Source organism: Calypte anna, chromosome 5A, assembly GCF_003957555.1.
Source record: "Calypte anna isolate BGI_N300 chromosome 5A, bCalAnn1_v1.p, whole genome shotgun sequence".
Taxonomy (NCBI): Eukaryota; Metazoa; Chordata; class Aves; order Apodiformes; family Trochilidae; genus Calypte; species Calypte anna.
Genome location: NC_044251.1, coordinates 35,308,928 through 35,324,602, shown reverse-complemented (window position 1 = coordinate 35,324,602; position 15,675 = coordinate 35,308,928). Strand labels below are relative to the sequence as shown.

Below are 15,675 nucleotides of genomic sequence, written 5' to 3'. Positions count from 1 at the left end.
GACAGAAATATCCAAAAATTATAAATCTCCAAATCTACTGTGAAATGACTGTTGTACTGATGTGTGCCCTAGTTAGCTATTTTAAAGCTGACAGTGCTGGTATAAATGCTGACAAATAATTCCAAGCTTTTTGTAATGGGAAAGATTTGTTTAAGAGTTCTGGCTAGTTGCATTGTATACATGTGGAGTGCCAAAGTAGTAGTAATAATACTTTAGAAAGCTTTTAGAGGCCAGTTGAATTATCCACTACCAGTGCAATTGATACCCTGTTTTATTTTGGTTATGTTGTCATCCTGTCACGTTCATCATGTCTGCTGTTGAAACACCAAAATACACTGAAGCTGTAAAATGTGCATTTGTCAGTCTGTTTGTAAAATTTAGCATATTTCATTGGTCTGTCAGGTCTAATTGAACATTCTTTGCAAATGTCAATTCTGCTTTTTTTTTCTCATCAAATACAGTGTTCCTTGAACTGTAATGTTGTACATTACAAAACAAAAGATGCCACTAGTTACACTAGTCTGTATTCTTTTTTTATAGATACCAATGACTGCAACCCTCATCCATGGTAAGTATGCATACTCCAGTTCTATACCTATTCAGACAATAAGTGAGCACAATAATGTGAATTTCCATTTCATTTTAGAGGTGATTCTACCATAAAATATTTAAATCCAGCCTCTGTAAAAATCTAAAACCATTTTTTCCCATGCATTATCTATGCCTTAGCAGCAACAAAGATCACAGAACAATCACAATCATGAGTTGATTCTTTTATGAGCAAACGAAAGTATTTTAGTGCCATCTTTATCCCAGAACTGACTAGTAAATTACTGTGTTATGAAACAAATGAGACTTGATAACATTTTGAAGATCTATAGTTGAGTTTCAGAATAAAAAATAAGATATCAAAACTTGTTAGTTTACAATAATTCTAAATAATATAAAACATCTTGTTAGATCCAGTACTATGTATAAATGTGTTTTAAAAACAAATAATTTTTGGCAGGTACAATAGGAGTATTTTAAAAGCAGATGTTGGTATTCATGTTGGATGAAGAAAACCATCTGTCTGCCTTATCTTTCTCTGTTCATTCTACAATAACCTGTACTTCATTTATTAGAACCTTACAAAAGTTTGAGCTTTCTTTACAGTGCTGTTTCATCCACATGTTCCTTTGGATGTTGCTGTTTTTATGGGTGACTTACTAGGCAATATTGTTTATCTAACATTATGCTTTATCTGATGGAAACAGATCATCACCCTAAACAGCAGCTTTAATTAACAAAAATTTAGAGACCAATGAAACAATGTAGATGGCTAATTAAGTAGACTCATACTACAAATTAGCAAGGACTTTTTAATTCTGCATTGTTGAATAATGAGATGATACTATGAATAGAGACAATAGAAATTTGCATTTGAATGTGCCACATGAAACCTCTGGGTTTTGCTCATCTTTAGACTAGTGAATCCACCCTGAGAAATCCTGGTTTGATGATGGCTTTCTTATTTTTGCAGTTATAATGGGGGCATCTGTGTTGATGGTGTGAATTGGTTTCGGTGTGAATGTGCACCTGGATTTGCTGGTCCTGACTGCAGAATTAGTAAGTATCTTGTGTAGATAAAGACCTAAAAGTTTGTACCATTCTCATGCACAAATAAAAAACACCCTATAATCCTCTTTGCAATAGTCTAGCTAAATTTCAAATAATGAGGCAGAGGTCACCTGTCAGTCAGACAAGTACCAATACTTTGTAAATAATGACAACTTTTCTCATCCATTAAATGGAAATGAAATAAGTTGGCTAAAATTATATTCAAAAAACTTGGTTGCTGTATTTTGTCAGACATTTCTGAAGATTCTGGGGTGCTGGCTTCATAGAATCCTAAGTTTAAAGTGTTTTTCTTGAGAACGTGTTGAAGGGTATCACTAGGAGTTTAACATTAGAAACTGAAAGCCACTGAGACATTGCAAATTAAGACAAACTTCAGGAGTGCAATGCTGGCACATGAGCGCCAGAGTATACAGAAATATAATGAAGATCTTTCAAAGCTGTAAAACAAACCTCTTGCACTGCAATTATCCTGGCAGTTGGAAACTGAAAAGGAGGAACAAAAGAACCTGAGACTGCATTGAAGTGCTGTGGAAGAGTCTCTTATTTTTAATGGAGTGTTACTGTTTTGGCTTGAAGGTGATGGATGCCTTATTTTTATTTTATTTCTCCCTCTTTGGAGGATCCAGGCTTTGAATCTTCTGTAGCCTCAAGGCTGCTGGGCTTGGTCATTGCACTCTGTTAACATGGTGGTGTGCTTTCAAGATTCCATCTCCATTCTGGATGATAGTAAATGAGCCAACACCTCTAGTCAGAGGGCAACTGTGGCCATTGTGGTACCATCAGGTTCGCGATATCTGGATATAGAGCTCCAGGGATGGCAAATAATTGCATATCTAGATCCAGACATGCGATGAGGGATGTGGACATCTACTTTTCCAGACAAGAAATACAGCAGGGACTATTTGTATTAAAAGGCAAATACTCCATTAGTAATGGGATGGAAGATATCTTATTTAGAGTTGTAAAGACAAAAATGCTCTTTCTGGGAGGTTGATAACAGCAACAGAGGTAGCAGTCACAAACAGCATACAGAGAAGGGAAGGAGAATCTTAACACAACATATCTTGAAGAGAGGGAGGAAAAAAGGAGTACTTAAACCCTGTAGTCATTTACATACTTCTGTATTTGCATTAAACTGCATCTTAGAGCAGTTCTGAAGGAAGCTAAAATAGAACCAAAAGTCTCTCCACATCCATTCAGTGTTTTTTATTTCTTACATGCACAACAGTCTCACTACTGCCATACTGCATTTTCTTTCTAAGATCCAACTCCTTTAACACAGAGGATGATCTGATACTGTGTCAAGAATCAGGTTGTTGGGTTTTTGGGTTTTTTTTTCCAGAGGGTTAGCAGTAGTTACTCCTTTCCAGTGGAAAGAAACCTTTCAAAAGGTACTTATGGTTGAAAGTGAAGTAGTTGGTGCCTGTGGCTAAAAAAACCTTACAGCTCTGTTTGTTGCCTTTTTGGTAGATTGCTCCGTAAATTACTTTTGGTCATTTCCCCAGGATACTAAGTAACATGTTGCTGTGCTTTTGAGTGGAGTATGCTTCCTTGCCCTTTTCAATAGATAACTATGCCGAAGTCTCTGAATCATTGAAGGTTCGGATTTTTTTGAGAGGCTTTTGTGATAAGTATTTATGTACTAAATTAATCTACTCGTTATTCCAAGGTTATTAAGAAAAGTTATATCAAATGTTTGTTATGAATTAAACTATTGCTCTTCTTTCTTATGGTGAATTGTATAGCAGTAAGTCAGTTTTCTTGAGCACTTGAGCCAATCTGTTGTTCAGCTCTTATACTGTGATAACTTCCTGGAAGCACTGTGCTTTTCTAGGAAGCCTAAATGTCTGAGGTTAGCATCAGAACAGGATGTGGGACTTTAGTTCTCTAGCTGAATGAGAAGAAGACATTAGCACCTTCACCTGTCCAGCAGCTCTGCTCTGAGTGATGAGTCAGCAGAGGACTGTGTCTGATTGCCAGAACTTCAGTTAGGGTGCAATTACAAGAAATCTGTTGAAATAGTAGAACTAACCAATTAAGAGGTTAATTCTGAAGCCAGATTGTCTTTTGCTTGTTAGGAAAGCAGGTGTTGTTAGTTGACATCTCAGTAAATGTTTAACTAGTGTTCTGGGTCCCTAACACTAATTTTTACTTATCTTCTTTCTAGATATTGATGAATGCCAGTCTTCCCCTTGTGGATATGGTGCCACTTGTATAGATGAAATAAATGGATACCGATGCAATTGTCCCCCTGGAAGAATTGGTCCTAGGTGCCAAGAAGGTATGCCTGTACCTGCTTTCAACCTCTACCCAAAAACCAGGATTCTCTGATAGAATGTGGCCACTATAGAGGTTATATACAATAGTCTGATGTGTAAGGAACTGCTAGCTGGTAGGGGTTTTTTTAAATTTAAATTTGTATAGTATCAGGATCTCAGATGTGAGGTGTCTGAGCATGCTTTTATTTATTTATTTTTCCTTTAGTGATTGGAATTGGAAAGCCATGCTGGCTTAAAGGACTGACCTTTCCCCATGGCAGCAGATGGGATCAAGAATGCAACAACTGCCACTGTTTGGATGGCCGCATTGACTGCACCAAGGTAGGCAGTTGACCTAAGTTAATAAATCCTTTTGTCTGAAACAAACTGAACTGTTCTTCATGCACAAGTTGATCTTTAATTTTTTTTTCCATCTAGGCTTGTATTACGTGTCCCTCAAACTACCCCTATTTAAAAAAAAACAAGGTGTCTAATGACTTCCTGTATAAATACTTATTGGATTGTCTTTATAGTCATAAGCTGTGTACTGCTAGAACAAGCTTTCTAGGAGCTGATAGGCACTTTTTGCAGAAAAGGAAATATGAATTGTCATTGAATAATAATCCTTGAGAAGATAAATCACTCTGCCAGGACTCTGTGAACACAGTTTTAGAGCTCATAATTTTGTGAAATATTAGGTAAAGGACATTTAGGAAGAAAAGCTTTTCAGTGGGTAATAAAAGCCTTTCTATGTTGTCCTTCAGAAGGTTTATGAATTGACAAGTTGCAACCTTTATATGGACAATATCCTGATTGTTGTGACTTATAAAAATAAGACTAGCTTAAATGCAGATTGACCATGTTAGTTCATGTGCTCCAAGCCTTTCAAACCTCCCGAGATAGCATTTCTCAGTGGATTTGTAGTACCTGTGCAGTTTTCCATAACAGCTGAAATGATTCAAGAACATAGCTGCTGTAGGGCTGGGTGGGTGGCTCCAGGTGAGTGCTAGGAGCACTTTTACAACATTATCCTAAACAGCAGACTCCCACATTTTCACTAGATGCACCAGTGTAAAACCTCTGGGTCTAATTACTCCAGCTTTAATCTTTGTTTAGCTGGTAGCTTTGTTTAATCTTACTTAGTATGCACTGTAGGCAAAGAAATAACTAAATCTTGCAATTAGTAGTTTAGAAATGCTGTTTTAGACTCTATGGTGTTGTGATTTCAAATTTGAAATGCCTTTAGGAAATAACAGTACAAGAAGGTAACTGGAATTTCAGAAACCATTTTGTGCTGCAAATGCAATTTATCCACAAGTGGTCTTTGGTTCTTCCATGTAGAGTGGAACAAGCACTGTTTTCCTGCTGACAATTGTGCTTTAAGAACACTGTGCTTGGAAGCTTCCTGCACCTTGGTAATGTGGGGGTGCCAGCATGCTCTTTTGGACAGCAGTTGAAGTGACAGTGCCACCACAGTGCATGAAATCTCAATGGCTTCAGTATTTTGTGGCAAAGATCTCAGTAAATGTTAGAGAAATGAATCCTTATGGAGATGCTTCTTTTTCTAGATTATAGAAGCCTAGATGACTAGTTCAAAATAAATGCTTGAACATCTGTGTAACTTAGGGGGGCAAATTCATAAGTTTCTAAGGAGGTCTTTCCAGTCACTGGTGTCTCTGGTAATCTTTGCATAGCTTTTCCTCTTGTCCATACAAAACATCCTCCATCTGCTACTGCATTATGGAAAAATGTATTAGTAGATCATAACCATCTTATGTGAAATGCTTATTTTGATTTGATGCATAAGCAATTATATAACAGTACTTTGTTCTTCTTAATTTTTAGGTGTGGTGTGGGAAAAAACCTTGTCTGTTACACAGACACTGGGATAATTCAAACAACCAGTGTCCCATGGGTCAAGAATGCCAGGAGAAGTACATGAAATGTTTTCAGCCACCATGCACCGACTGGGGAGAATGCAGTACCTCTGAACCTCTGCCTCCCAATATCAAGTGTCTGCCTAATTCTGGATATTTGGACAATGACTGTGCTAGAATTACTTTAATTTTTAATGGAGACAAAGTCCCCCAGGTGAGAACAGAATTAATAATGAAGTATGGCAATATATGTAGGGATATATTCCGTGTCAGAGGATGGAATGCTAATGTTTCTAATACAACTCCCTGCTGTCATAAACTTGGAAAATTTATTATTAGACTTCTCTGTTGCTATTAATTGTGCTTTGTCTGAAGGGTGTGTCAAAATTAGGGCTTACAGTGAATGTTTTCTTTTTTAAATCTGTCATTCAGTTAATTGCTAGCCCAGCATTAAACTGTGGCAGTCTCTTCTGCCCTTTCTTGCTGCCTTCTTTGCTGCCTTCTTCAGATCTCAGTAACTGAAGAAGCTCCAAAGATGTTGATGTACTACTTTTTACTTGAAGTCATACAATCTCCCTTGCTTCAACAGGGCACTACAACTGAAAATATCTGTTCTGAAATTCGGTATTTACCAGCTACTAAGACTGTTTCTAGGGACAGAACTCTGATAATATTATGTGATCTGTCCTACTCCACAGAGAATGCAGTGGAAGTTGCTATTGTAAGTATGAGACTTGTATTAACATACATACGAAAATGTTTTCTTGTTAGTTCAAGCCTGGGGAAGAGGTTGTTTAAGCTTGTTAAACTTCAGTGCAGATGCTGAAATCTGTGGCTTAGTCTGACTGCAAAGCAATTTTTGTGATTTCAGTTTGGTATAATGTTAGCTGGAACTGTAGGTTTCATTAATGACAGAAGGCTACCACAGTCTCCTGATAAAATACTATCAGGAGACTAATCTGGGTTAGACTAATCTAGCCCAAATTAGTGAAAAAGTGCCTACTTGTTCTGTCATGAACCTTGGGCCATTGACCTTTTTGATAAGGAGCTACATGTGCAGGTGGCTGGACTGAATATTTTAAATAAGTTTCTGCTGTACATTTGGAGTATAGCTGCTTCAGGATGTTCATTAAACACTTAAGTGCTAAACGTGAAGTGGAAGAATGTACAAGTTGTGTAGATAAAGGTAATTGTTGCTCTTCTGTGCTAAAGACTTGCTTCAAAGGCATTTACAGCCCAACTTGCAGCCTAGTGCTTGTGTATTCCTTAGTTTCCAATAAAAGAGTTAATTTTCATAGTAAAGTGTTTATCCAGGAGAAGCTGGACTGTCTTTGCCAGTACCATAAGGAACATGCTGAGCTGTGATGCAGGAAGCACAGTATATGGTATAAGTAGAGCAGACTTTTAAGTTTAAGCTTCTGTCTAGATAATCCTTGTGTCTTGAAGTGCTCCAAACTATATGACTAAGTTTAGCTCAGCATTGTAAGTAACATGGAAATCAGCTGCCTTTTATTTGAGGTATGATTAGCAAGTAGGCACGTTACCCACCAGGTCTGATAATGCATCTGCAGTTTGGGTAGAGGCAGCTACACTCTTGCTGCAGTAGCTTTCTAGGATACTCTTCATAATTACCATCAAATTCAACCTAATGAACTCAATTAATTTGTAGCTGGTTTTAAAAAGTAGATTTCCATGATTAGGTGATTGCAATAACGTTTTGGTTTTCCCCTTCACTCCCTTCAGTCTTTTGTCCCACATCGAGATGAACAAGATAACAGCCTCATTCAGAATGCTGCTAATGTGATAGTAAATGCGATCACCAAGCGGCAGAACAGCACTGTTATGTTGGCAGTGACTGAAGTCAAAGTAGAGACCATAGTTGTTGGCAACTCATCATCAGGTAAGGGTTCCAATGCCTTTATCCTGTGTGTGTAAGCATTTTCTTTTCCACTCCAGTCTCTTGCTTTTCTTTACGTGTTGAGGGAAAAGGTTGATCAGGTTGTTCCTTTAATTGATATTGCTGACTGAAGTGAAAGTGGCTTTAAAAGTAACAATGTGCTTGTGTGCTTGTTCAAACTCATCCCTAGTGAAATATCCCCACCTACTCTTGCTATTGTTTTTGCTCTGACTTCCAACCCCACTCTCCAGTCAAGGCATACTGTTCACAAGAGCAGGGGTTCTTGTGAATTGTTCAAATACTTTTGGATTCCCCTATGTTAATCTTAACCCAACTGTATCCCTTGATGATGCTGCAGTATAGAAACAGATGCTGAGAGGTATTGAAAATGTGATGGGGAGGGGGAAGACACATAAGGTAGTACTGCATCTCTTCTCAAATGCTTATGTATTATTTACCCTATCAAGAGTTAAAGGTGTCTAGGATCTTCCCATATTCAACCATGATAATGCAAAACTTTGCTCTCTTCTTCAACATGTGTTTCTCACTAGTGTGCTGCTGGCTTAAAATGTAAAGTTCATTGCTCTTAATGAGGAAATGGTATGATTAGGGAGACCTCTATCTCTGAATATCAGCTCTCCAAGAGGTATACCAAAATAAGCAGCTGAAGATTTTGCATACTGGCGTTCATGCCTGGAGGAGATCTTGGGAAAGACCTCTGGTCAGCTTGAGTTCAACTTAGCCTCAGAGTGAAAAACTTAAAATGGTAGGAGAGTCTCTGACTTCCTAGATCTTCCCAACATAATCTTCTGGAAGATCTTCCACCCGTAGTCCAAACAATTAGTAAATTGCCCGATTCCATTTCCCTTGCATTTCTCTTTGAGGAAATGCCTTTCATCTCCTAAAGCCTTGGCAAATACACAATTTCCTCAACTGCCCTGAAGGAGTCTGCTAGCTTTGTTCTTGTCTTAAACAGAAATTGCATATATGATAAAGAATTGATCTGAGATTCTGACGTATCTCCTCAGCCTCTCTTTATCCTGTTTGTGTGTTAAATGCAAGGATGAAAAGGACAGGGATTACTTTGCCTCCTGCCTCAAAAAGGTTCAAAGATTTTCTTAGGAAAGACTTTGACTTATATTGTGGGACTTCTCTTGTGGCAAGGGCTAGGAAATGCTTTGCAGACTCTCCATTTTAATATGGATGTTCAATATTGGTTGCTGCCTTCTGGTCCTTTCAGTGGAGTTGTTATGAAGTAAACTGTAACCTGGACTCCCCTGGTCTTTTTTGTTTGTTTTATTGTTACCTCTTAACTGGATGAGGTAGGTGGAAGACTATCACCAAATGTGGTAAAGCCCTATGTCTGTTTTAAGAATCTCATTTCTGTGGGATGTTCAAGTGTCTAGATGGAGATGATTATTTAAACACTTCATTTACTTCCTCTAGCTTTTAAAAAGTATTCTGTACTTGGAATCTATATATAGACAGTTCTCTGTATAAGAACCTTTTATTAAGTAAACTTGGATTGACAGTTGTATGATGAAATAATAGATGTGATAGTTGTGAGAATGCAAGCCTTCTGTTTTAATCTTGGGGAAGGTGGTATGAAGAGCTCCTTTTACCCTGAAGTATTCCTCCTCCCGTTCCTAGTTGAGTATTATGAAAAAAACAGGAGAGAATACCAGTTTCTTCTAAGAATACAATCCTTCTCCAGGCAGCTAAAATTCAATTTTTTAGATCCCTTGATGCCATTCATCATTCATGCCCCTTTACCTGGAAGAAGTGTTAGAGAATTTGCCATCTTCCACGTAAGAATATGTCCAGAAGTGACTTTAACATTGGACTCAATGACTGTGTTGTTGAAGTGGTTGTTATTTCATAAGCAATTGTATTAAGACTTCAGAGGGAATTTATGTTTGGATCAGAGGTTTGAGTGGTAGGTTAACAGTGTTTGTGGGTAGAACTGTTGATCAATCCTGCAGTCTACAGAAAGCAAAGCACCTCATGTCTTAACTGCCTCTTATCTTGCTTCTCAAGAAGAGCAGAAAAATGTTACTCTATCCTAGCAGAAAAGCCCTTGAGGGAATGGACTGGGGGCTTGGGAGGGGAGTCCAAACATAGGCCATGAGTTGTTTCCTAGAGAAATAGTGTCAGGCTGTGTGTCTGGGAGAGCACTACTGAGGTTTGTGATTGGGAATGTGGGAAAACTCAATTGCCTCAATTCCTTTTGTTTATACAGTGAGCAGTGAAGACTTCTTTTTCTAGTGGCAATATGCTGATGTTTTACACTGAAATATACACATCCTAAAGAAACCATGATTGGTTTAGTTACATAGTTCTAACTTGAATATTTTTGAGGTAGTTTATACACAAATGTCTGTGGACCTGATGGTAAAGGACTCCTCTTTGTGATACTAAACACAGGACATATTTCTGATGCAAGTGTTGGTACTTCTAGAGCAACTTAAAGGGCCAGTATTCTTTACAGCTTGCCTCCTACAAGGGTAGATTTATTACTTTTTCTCAAGAGTCACTACTGAGCTTTCCTGGGACAACTTAGCTTTAGTACTTGAGAAGGAGATGCTGTTTCTACAATCAGTTTGTCTGCTGGAGCAGAAAAAACCCTCTCAAGTTTAGCATTTCTACCCCCACCTCCCCATCGTTAACCAGGGAGAACTCTTAGTTTCATCTAGTAAAGTGCATTTCTAGGTGGACTGCTGCACTCAGACAGCTATCACAGTGCTGTAATTACATCTTATTTCCTTTCTCTTAAAAACCTTTTAAGGGCTAACCTATAGTTACATATGGATGTATTTCTCCTGCAGATGTCCCTTGCTGTATATCCTCTTAACTCAAAACTTTGTTGTTTGTTGTTTTTTTTTTTCATTTACTCTCTAGATTATTTGGTTCCAATTCTTTGTGCGGTGTTCAGCATTGTATGGCTGACTTGTATAATCATCTGCGTGTGGTGGACTCGGAAGAGGAGAAAAGAGAGAGAGAGAAGTCGTCCTCCCAGAGAAGAGGGTGCCAATAACCAGTGGGCACCTTTAAATCCAATAAGAAATCCTATAGACAGATCTTACAGTAACAAAGACATTCGTTACGAATGCAAAAACTTCATATCTCCTCAAAAAAGAACTTGTGATGCAGTAGAGGAGTATGTAGAGTATGAGGAAGAAGAGGATGAAGAGGAGGAAAGAGATGAGGAAATGGACAAATTCCTCTCTCACAAACTTGCAAAGCCTTTGCCCACAAAGGCATCTGACACATCAGAGAGCAGTCCAGTAAAGAAATCCCATCAAATAGGCAAAATGGACAACAGATCTGTAAAAAATGTGAATGCATCAAACTTTGAAGGCAGTAGAGACTAACCTGTGTTTGGAATGTAGGCAGACTGCGCCTGCGATTACTGGGGAGGGAAAAAGTTGACATCTCCACTTTGCATCAAGGACTAAAAATGTCTGGAGTCAAATGTTCATAGTTTCTTTATTTTGCGTAAAAAAAAAATAAAAATAATAATAAATAAAATTTATTTTGTTTCTTTAGCCTTGTATAAATTATTCAATGACTGTCAGATGAAAAAAATGAGTAATCTTTGATAGTTGCTATTTTTGTAAAGTTTACTTATAATACACTCGCTGTGTGGCAGAGGAGAGGTATTTTCAATATGTGTAAAGTTTATTACAAAAGACTGTACACTGTTTACAGAATGTATTTCTTTTTATTACTTGCTCTAATTTAATGGTGGCTTTAAAACCTCCTGGTTGAGGAAATTGTGTGAACTTTAAACTGCTTTCTTGACTTTGAATCTCTATTAATGGCAGCTCACTGCACTTGTTACGTTAGTAGCTTCTGTAAGATTTTTTCCAAATTTGCCTTACACACTTTGTAATAGGAACAAAAAAAAAATTATAGAGATCTTTCAACTGTGGTTTAAAAGTGGCCTTTTTTGTTTCTGTTTAATTACTTTAGAATTGCAGTATTGAAGCATGTGACAAGTGCCTTGAGATTAAACTTTTTCTATAGCAACTGTCAAAGACTGCCATATCAATATAGTAAAATTGTGAGAACTCTAGGTTCCCTGACTGACACAGTTTATTTTCTAATAGTGAAAGTGCTTTTTTTGTAAATATGTACATATTAAATGAATCACTCTGTATATTTGATTTAATAACTTAAATATTTTGGTCTTTTTTTTACATGTCATTCCTTTTAATTTATGTTGCAGAAAAGGAGGTTTTATGGCAGTTTATAAGACTTTTTTTGGTATTATGTCCAGATTAGAAAATGATGTTAATACAATCAATGTTAGGAATCTGTTGGTCATTTGTATTTACATAGGAACATAACCACTTACATGTAAATGGATCCAGAACTGTTTGTTTATTCCCATGTTCAGCCCATCTCAAGAACACTAACGGGTGCATCTACTGTACAGTACCAACATAGCGAGGCATTGTTTTTTTTTTTCTTTTGTGAATATGTTAATTACATGTGGTATTACTTTTTTGCGTTTAAATACAGGCCTAATGAAGGGAACAATATTTTCCTCAATCTTGTTTCTGTTGTGCTTTATTCATCTTTCGCTCTAAAGAAAAAAAGGCGGGCAAGCTCAGAAGATGGGAGTACCTCATCAGAAATGGTTATTTGTAATGAAAGGCTTATGCGTGGTTTTTGTTTTGTTTTTTTTTTTTTAAAAGCTTTATTATTGCTATTAACTGGGCAAATGATCAGTTTATTTTAATTACTGAAGAAGCATAACACTACATACACTTAGTTACCCTACCAGTGAGAGGAACGGATGTTTTGGAGTATAAACTCTGGCCCAAGAACAATATAAACGTGAATGTTTGGAAACCAGTTATTTTATACAGGAACACAGGATTTGCTTTGCAGGATCTTCTGTTTTAGTACTTTTTTTTTTTTTTTTTGACATTTTTTTAAAAAAAAAAAAAAAAAAAAAAAAAAAAACAAAAAACTTTCAGAAAAGAAACTATTTATTAAAGCATTTTATAATGATGTTTGTTGTAACTTTTTTACTTGTGCTAAATATTCAAAACTTATTTTGATAACCTGGTTAGGAGTTAGTTTAGAAAAGGGTACTATCCTTCTCATGTTCCCCAGTATAATCCTGAGTATTTAAACCAAAAACACTTTTTTTCGGCTACTCTTGTAACTTTTTGTACTGTAATGCTGCTGTCTTCCATAATCTAATAAAATGATTCCCTCATTGTGTGTAAGATACTTCAGATTGTGTTTACTTTCTAAGGGCTTGGAGTTCTGATGTGAGGAGCCTAAATGAAGGAGTGAATGTCCCAATCTTGAGATCAAAGATTCCCTGATGGCTGAAACTGTCTTGTTCCCCGATGGACTTGCAAAAACAGCAAGGACAAGTGTAGAGTTTGGTAGTGCTATTTGCCTGAAAAAAGAACAAAAATTGTTTTATGCCACCTTCATGTGATGACCAAGGATGAGTTATGGAGACTGAGATATATGAAACAAGATGATTGAAAGAGGAGGATGAACAAAAAGTAAATTCTTCTACTTGCATAGTTTAACCTTGGTCTGTTTTATACAGATCTTATATTTATGTGTTTCTTTAATTGCAGGTCTTCTTCCCCTGTTCCACATCCCCTTACTGATTTGTTTTTTTTTTCCTTTCAGCTTATTTGTACATGAAATGTTGAACTTGTACATCTCAACTTCTTGCTGGTGCATACATGTAAACCATTGTATTGCTTCCAGAAATCTATCTGTTAAAAAAAGTTTGTAATTAGAAAAATAGCAGCTTGGTTCCTCCTTGGTTTTTTCTTTTTTTTTTTTTCCTCCTAAGCAATGGGTAGTTCCAGGTTAATTTTCCTTCTTTGCTCTTTTCAAGTTCTGATGTTAATCTGAAACATTTGGTGAGCTCAACTCTTTTGGCTGTTTACTGTTGTATGGTTTGTTCTTTACTAGACCACGTAATTAGTCCTTTTGATAACCAACTGCTTGGATGGAAAATTAGTTCATACCACTAAAAGCTATTTGCTACCCCATACATTTTTCAGAAAAAGCCTAAAATTTGTAAGGCATTTTAGTCACTGCCTTGGAAGCTGCAGAGGACATGCATTTCAATGCTAGGTGAGATAGCTTGGACAGTTGGGGATTGTTGTAGGTTGTAATTAACCTGTGCAAAAATAAGGGGTTGGTTCAATTAAGTGACATGTGTGGTCTCCCCATGATGCTGCTTTTGAGTGCTGATGGCCTCTCATAGTCCTTTGGAGAAACAAAGAAAGGATGAGTCTGAAGAGTTCAAGCAGCTTGTGAACCTTTCTAGGTAGTTAGCATCCCTTCTGTTAAATAGTCTGGCTGTGACCTTTGGAGGGCCTCTTGTAGGCAAGGAGGGTGGAGGTTGGCTTTGCTTTTTCTCCCTTTACTGTTGAAAAGTTACTGTTTAAATCACTTTTAGGAATTTTGGTCTGGAAAAATGTGATTCTCAGACTTGTTCTGTGCAGTGCTGCAGCGCAGTCCCTAACTACCTGCTTGTTCTTGTTTCATCACAGATGGTGGAATAAAAACTGGGCTAATGAAACAGTAAGGGAACAAAATGTCCCCTTAGGAATGAGAGATGACCAAATGCTTCCCATGTTCATCCCTTACATAGCAGCCATCTTGTACACAGTGTTTCTGTACTCATGTGGAACTTTTTATGCAAGTGACTTCTTTCAGTGCCTTTGGGACTTAGTGTTAAGTGCAATAATCTCTTCAAGCGTTTGATTGAAAACGTGCAGTCAAATTTTTTGTAAATCAATGTCACAGGTAACATTCAGAAATAGGATGTCTTTTATTACAATTTTTTTTTAATTCTCAAGCATCACTAAGTTTCCTGGTCCATTCTGTCACACTTTCCAAAAACCAGTAAAGTCTGTGTGGTTTAAATTCATCTTTTTGACTTTGTGTATCCTACTTCTGGGGCAAGAAAAACAGCCATGGTACAGGGTGGTGTCTGTATTCATAGCACCAAGTCAGCCTTGCAGATGACCTGGACTGAGATCCAAATCTGCTACTTGAACAGGAAAGAGAAAAGGAGACTCAAAGTTAACAATCCAGGTTATTTTTAATGAATCAGCACGGTTTGCAGAAGGCATGCAACTTCACAAAGGCTGAACAATGTTATCTTGACAATTCTTGCAGCTGGTAAGTTCCACAGCTCATAGCTATAACCTGTTCCTACAGCTGTAGATTTAGCACATCCTTTTCTAGGGTTGCTTTGCAGTGCCTTTATGGAAGAAGTGTGTAAATCAACTACTGGAGTGGAAAATGACCAGGTCTTTAGAAACTAAGAGGAGGAACTCTAGTTATTTATTTCTCTGGCAACAAAGGTGCCTCATTTTATTTTTATTTTTTTCTAGATGGGCAAAAAAAAATCATGGAAACTGTAAACAGGCAGTGTTTAGGAGGTGTTATGCTTTTTTCCACATTGTTGATACTTTAATCATACTATTCTATAACCACAGAGGCAATAAATCTGTGTTTTTCGGTGGTGGATAAGAATCACTTAGCAGGTGTGATTGTGACAATTCTTTTAAGGATGAAAGTCTGTCACTAGGGAGTCACACTGTTTGGCATACAGATTCCCAAGAGGGACTACTGATTTTACATGTTCTGTCAAAAAAGCTCAAGAAACCAACCCAGTGCAAATCCTCCACCCCTGTTTGGTAGGGAAAGACTTGTTAACTTGTAGATCTTTGTCAGCAGCTAATCCTAGCTTTTCTCCCACCCATCTGAGGGAGGCTGGGGTTGGAGGGGACTTCTTCTGGCAGATTTGCTGTGCAGATAGGCTACGTATTAAAGAAGGTTGAGCAGGGAGCTGTGGAGCAGGTTTGGAAACTGCTGTGGCAGCGGCATCCAGAAGGCCCTTTGAAGGCCTGGCCATCTGTCTGGAGGCATAACTCTGGGCATAACCCCACCTATTAATTAACAAAACGCTACCTGTGGGTGGAAGTTGATTCACCCAATAGCATTACTGCTGCAGATCAAAGGT

The 15,675-nt window shown here is 37.5% G+C and overlaps 1 protein-coding gene across 1 annotated transcript in view; it reads left to right on the top strand.

The window, feature by feature from the left end:
• The window catches only part of JAG2 (jagged canonical Notch ligand 2), a 68,790-nt gene extending 55,894 nt beyond the window's left edge, over positions 1-12,896 (top strand). Inside the window, exons 19-26 of the mRNA XM_030452455.1 lie at positions 541-568; positions 1,523-1,608; positions 3,788-3,901; positions 4,105-4,220; positions 5,724-5,969; positions 6,345-6,476; positions 7,499-7,655; positions 10,551-12,896. Coding sequence (XP_030308315.1) covers positions 541-568; positions 1,523-1,608; positions 3,788-3,901; positions 4,105-4,220; positions 5,724-5,969; positions 6,345-6,476; positions 7,499-7,655; positions 10,551-11,023 — 1,352 coding nt within the window. The 3' untranslated portion in view covers positions 11,024-12,896. The remainder of the gene's footprint in view (positions 1-540; positions 569-1,522; positions 1,609-3,787; positions 3,902-4,104; positions 4,221-5,723; positions 5,970-6,344; positions 6,477-7,498; positions 7,656-10,550) is intronic.
• The last annotated feature ends 2,779 nt before the right edge of the window (positions 12,897-15,675 follow it).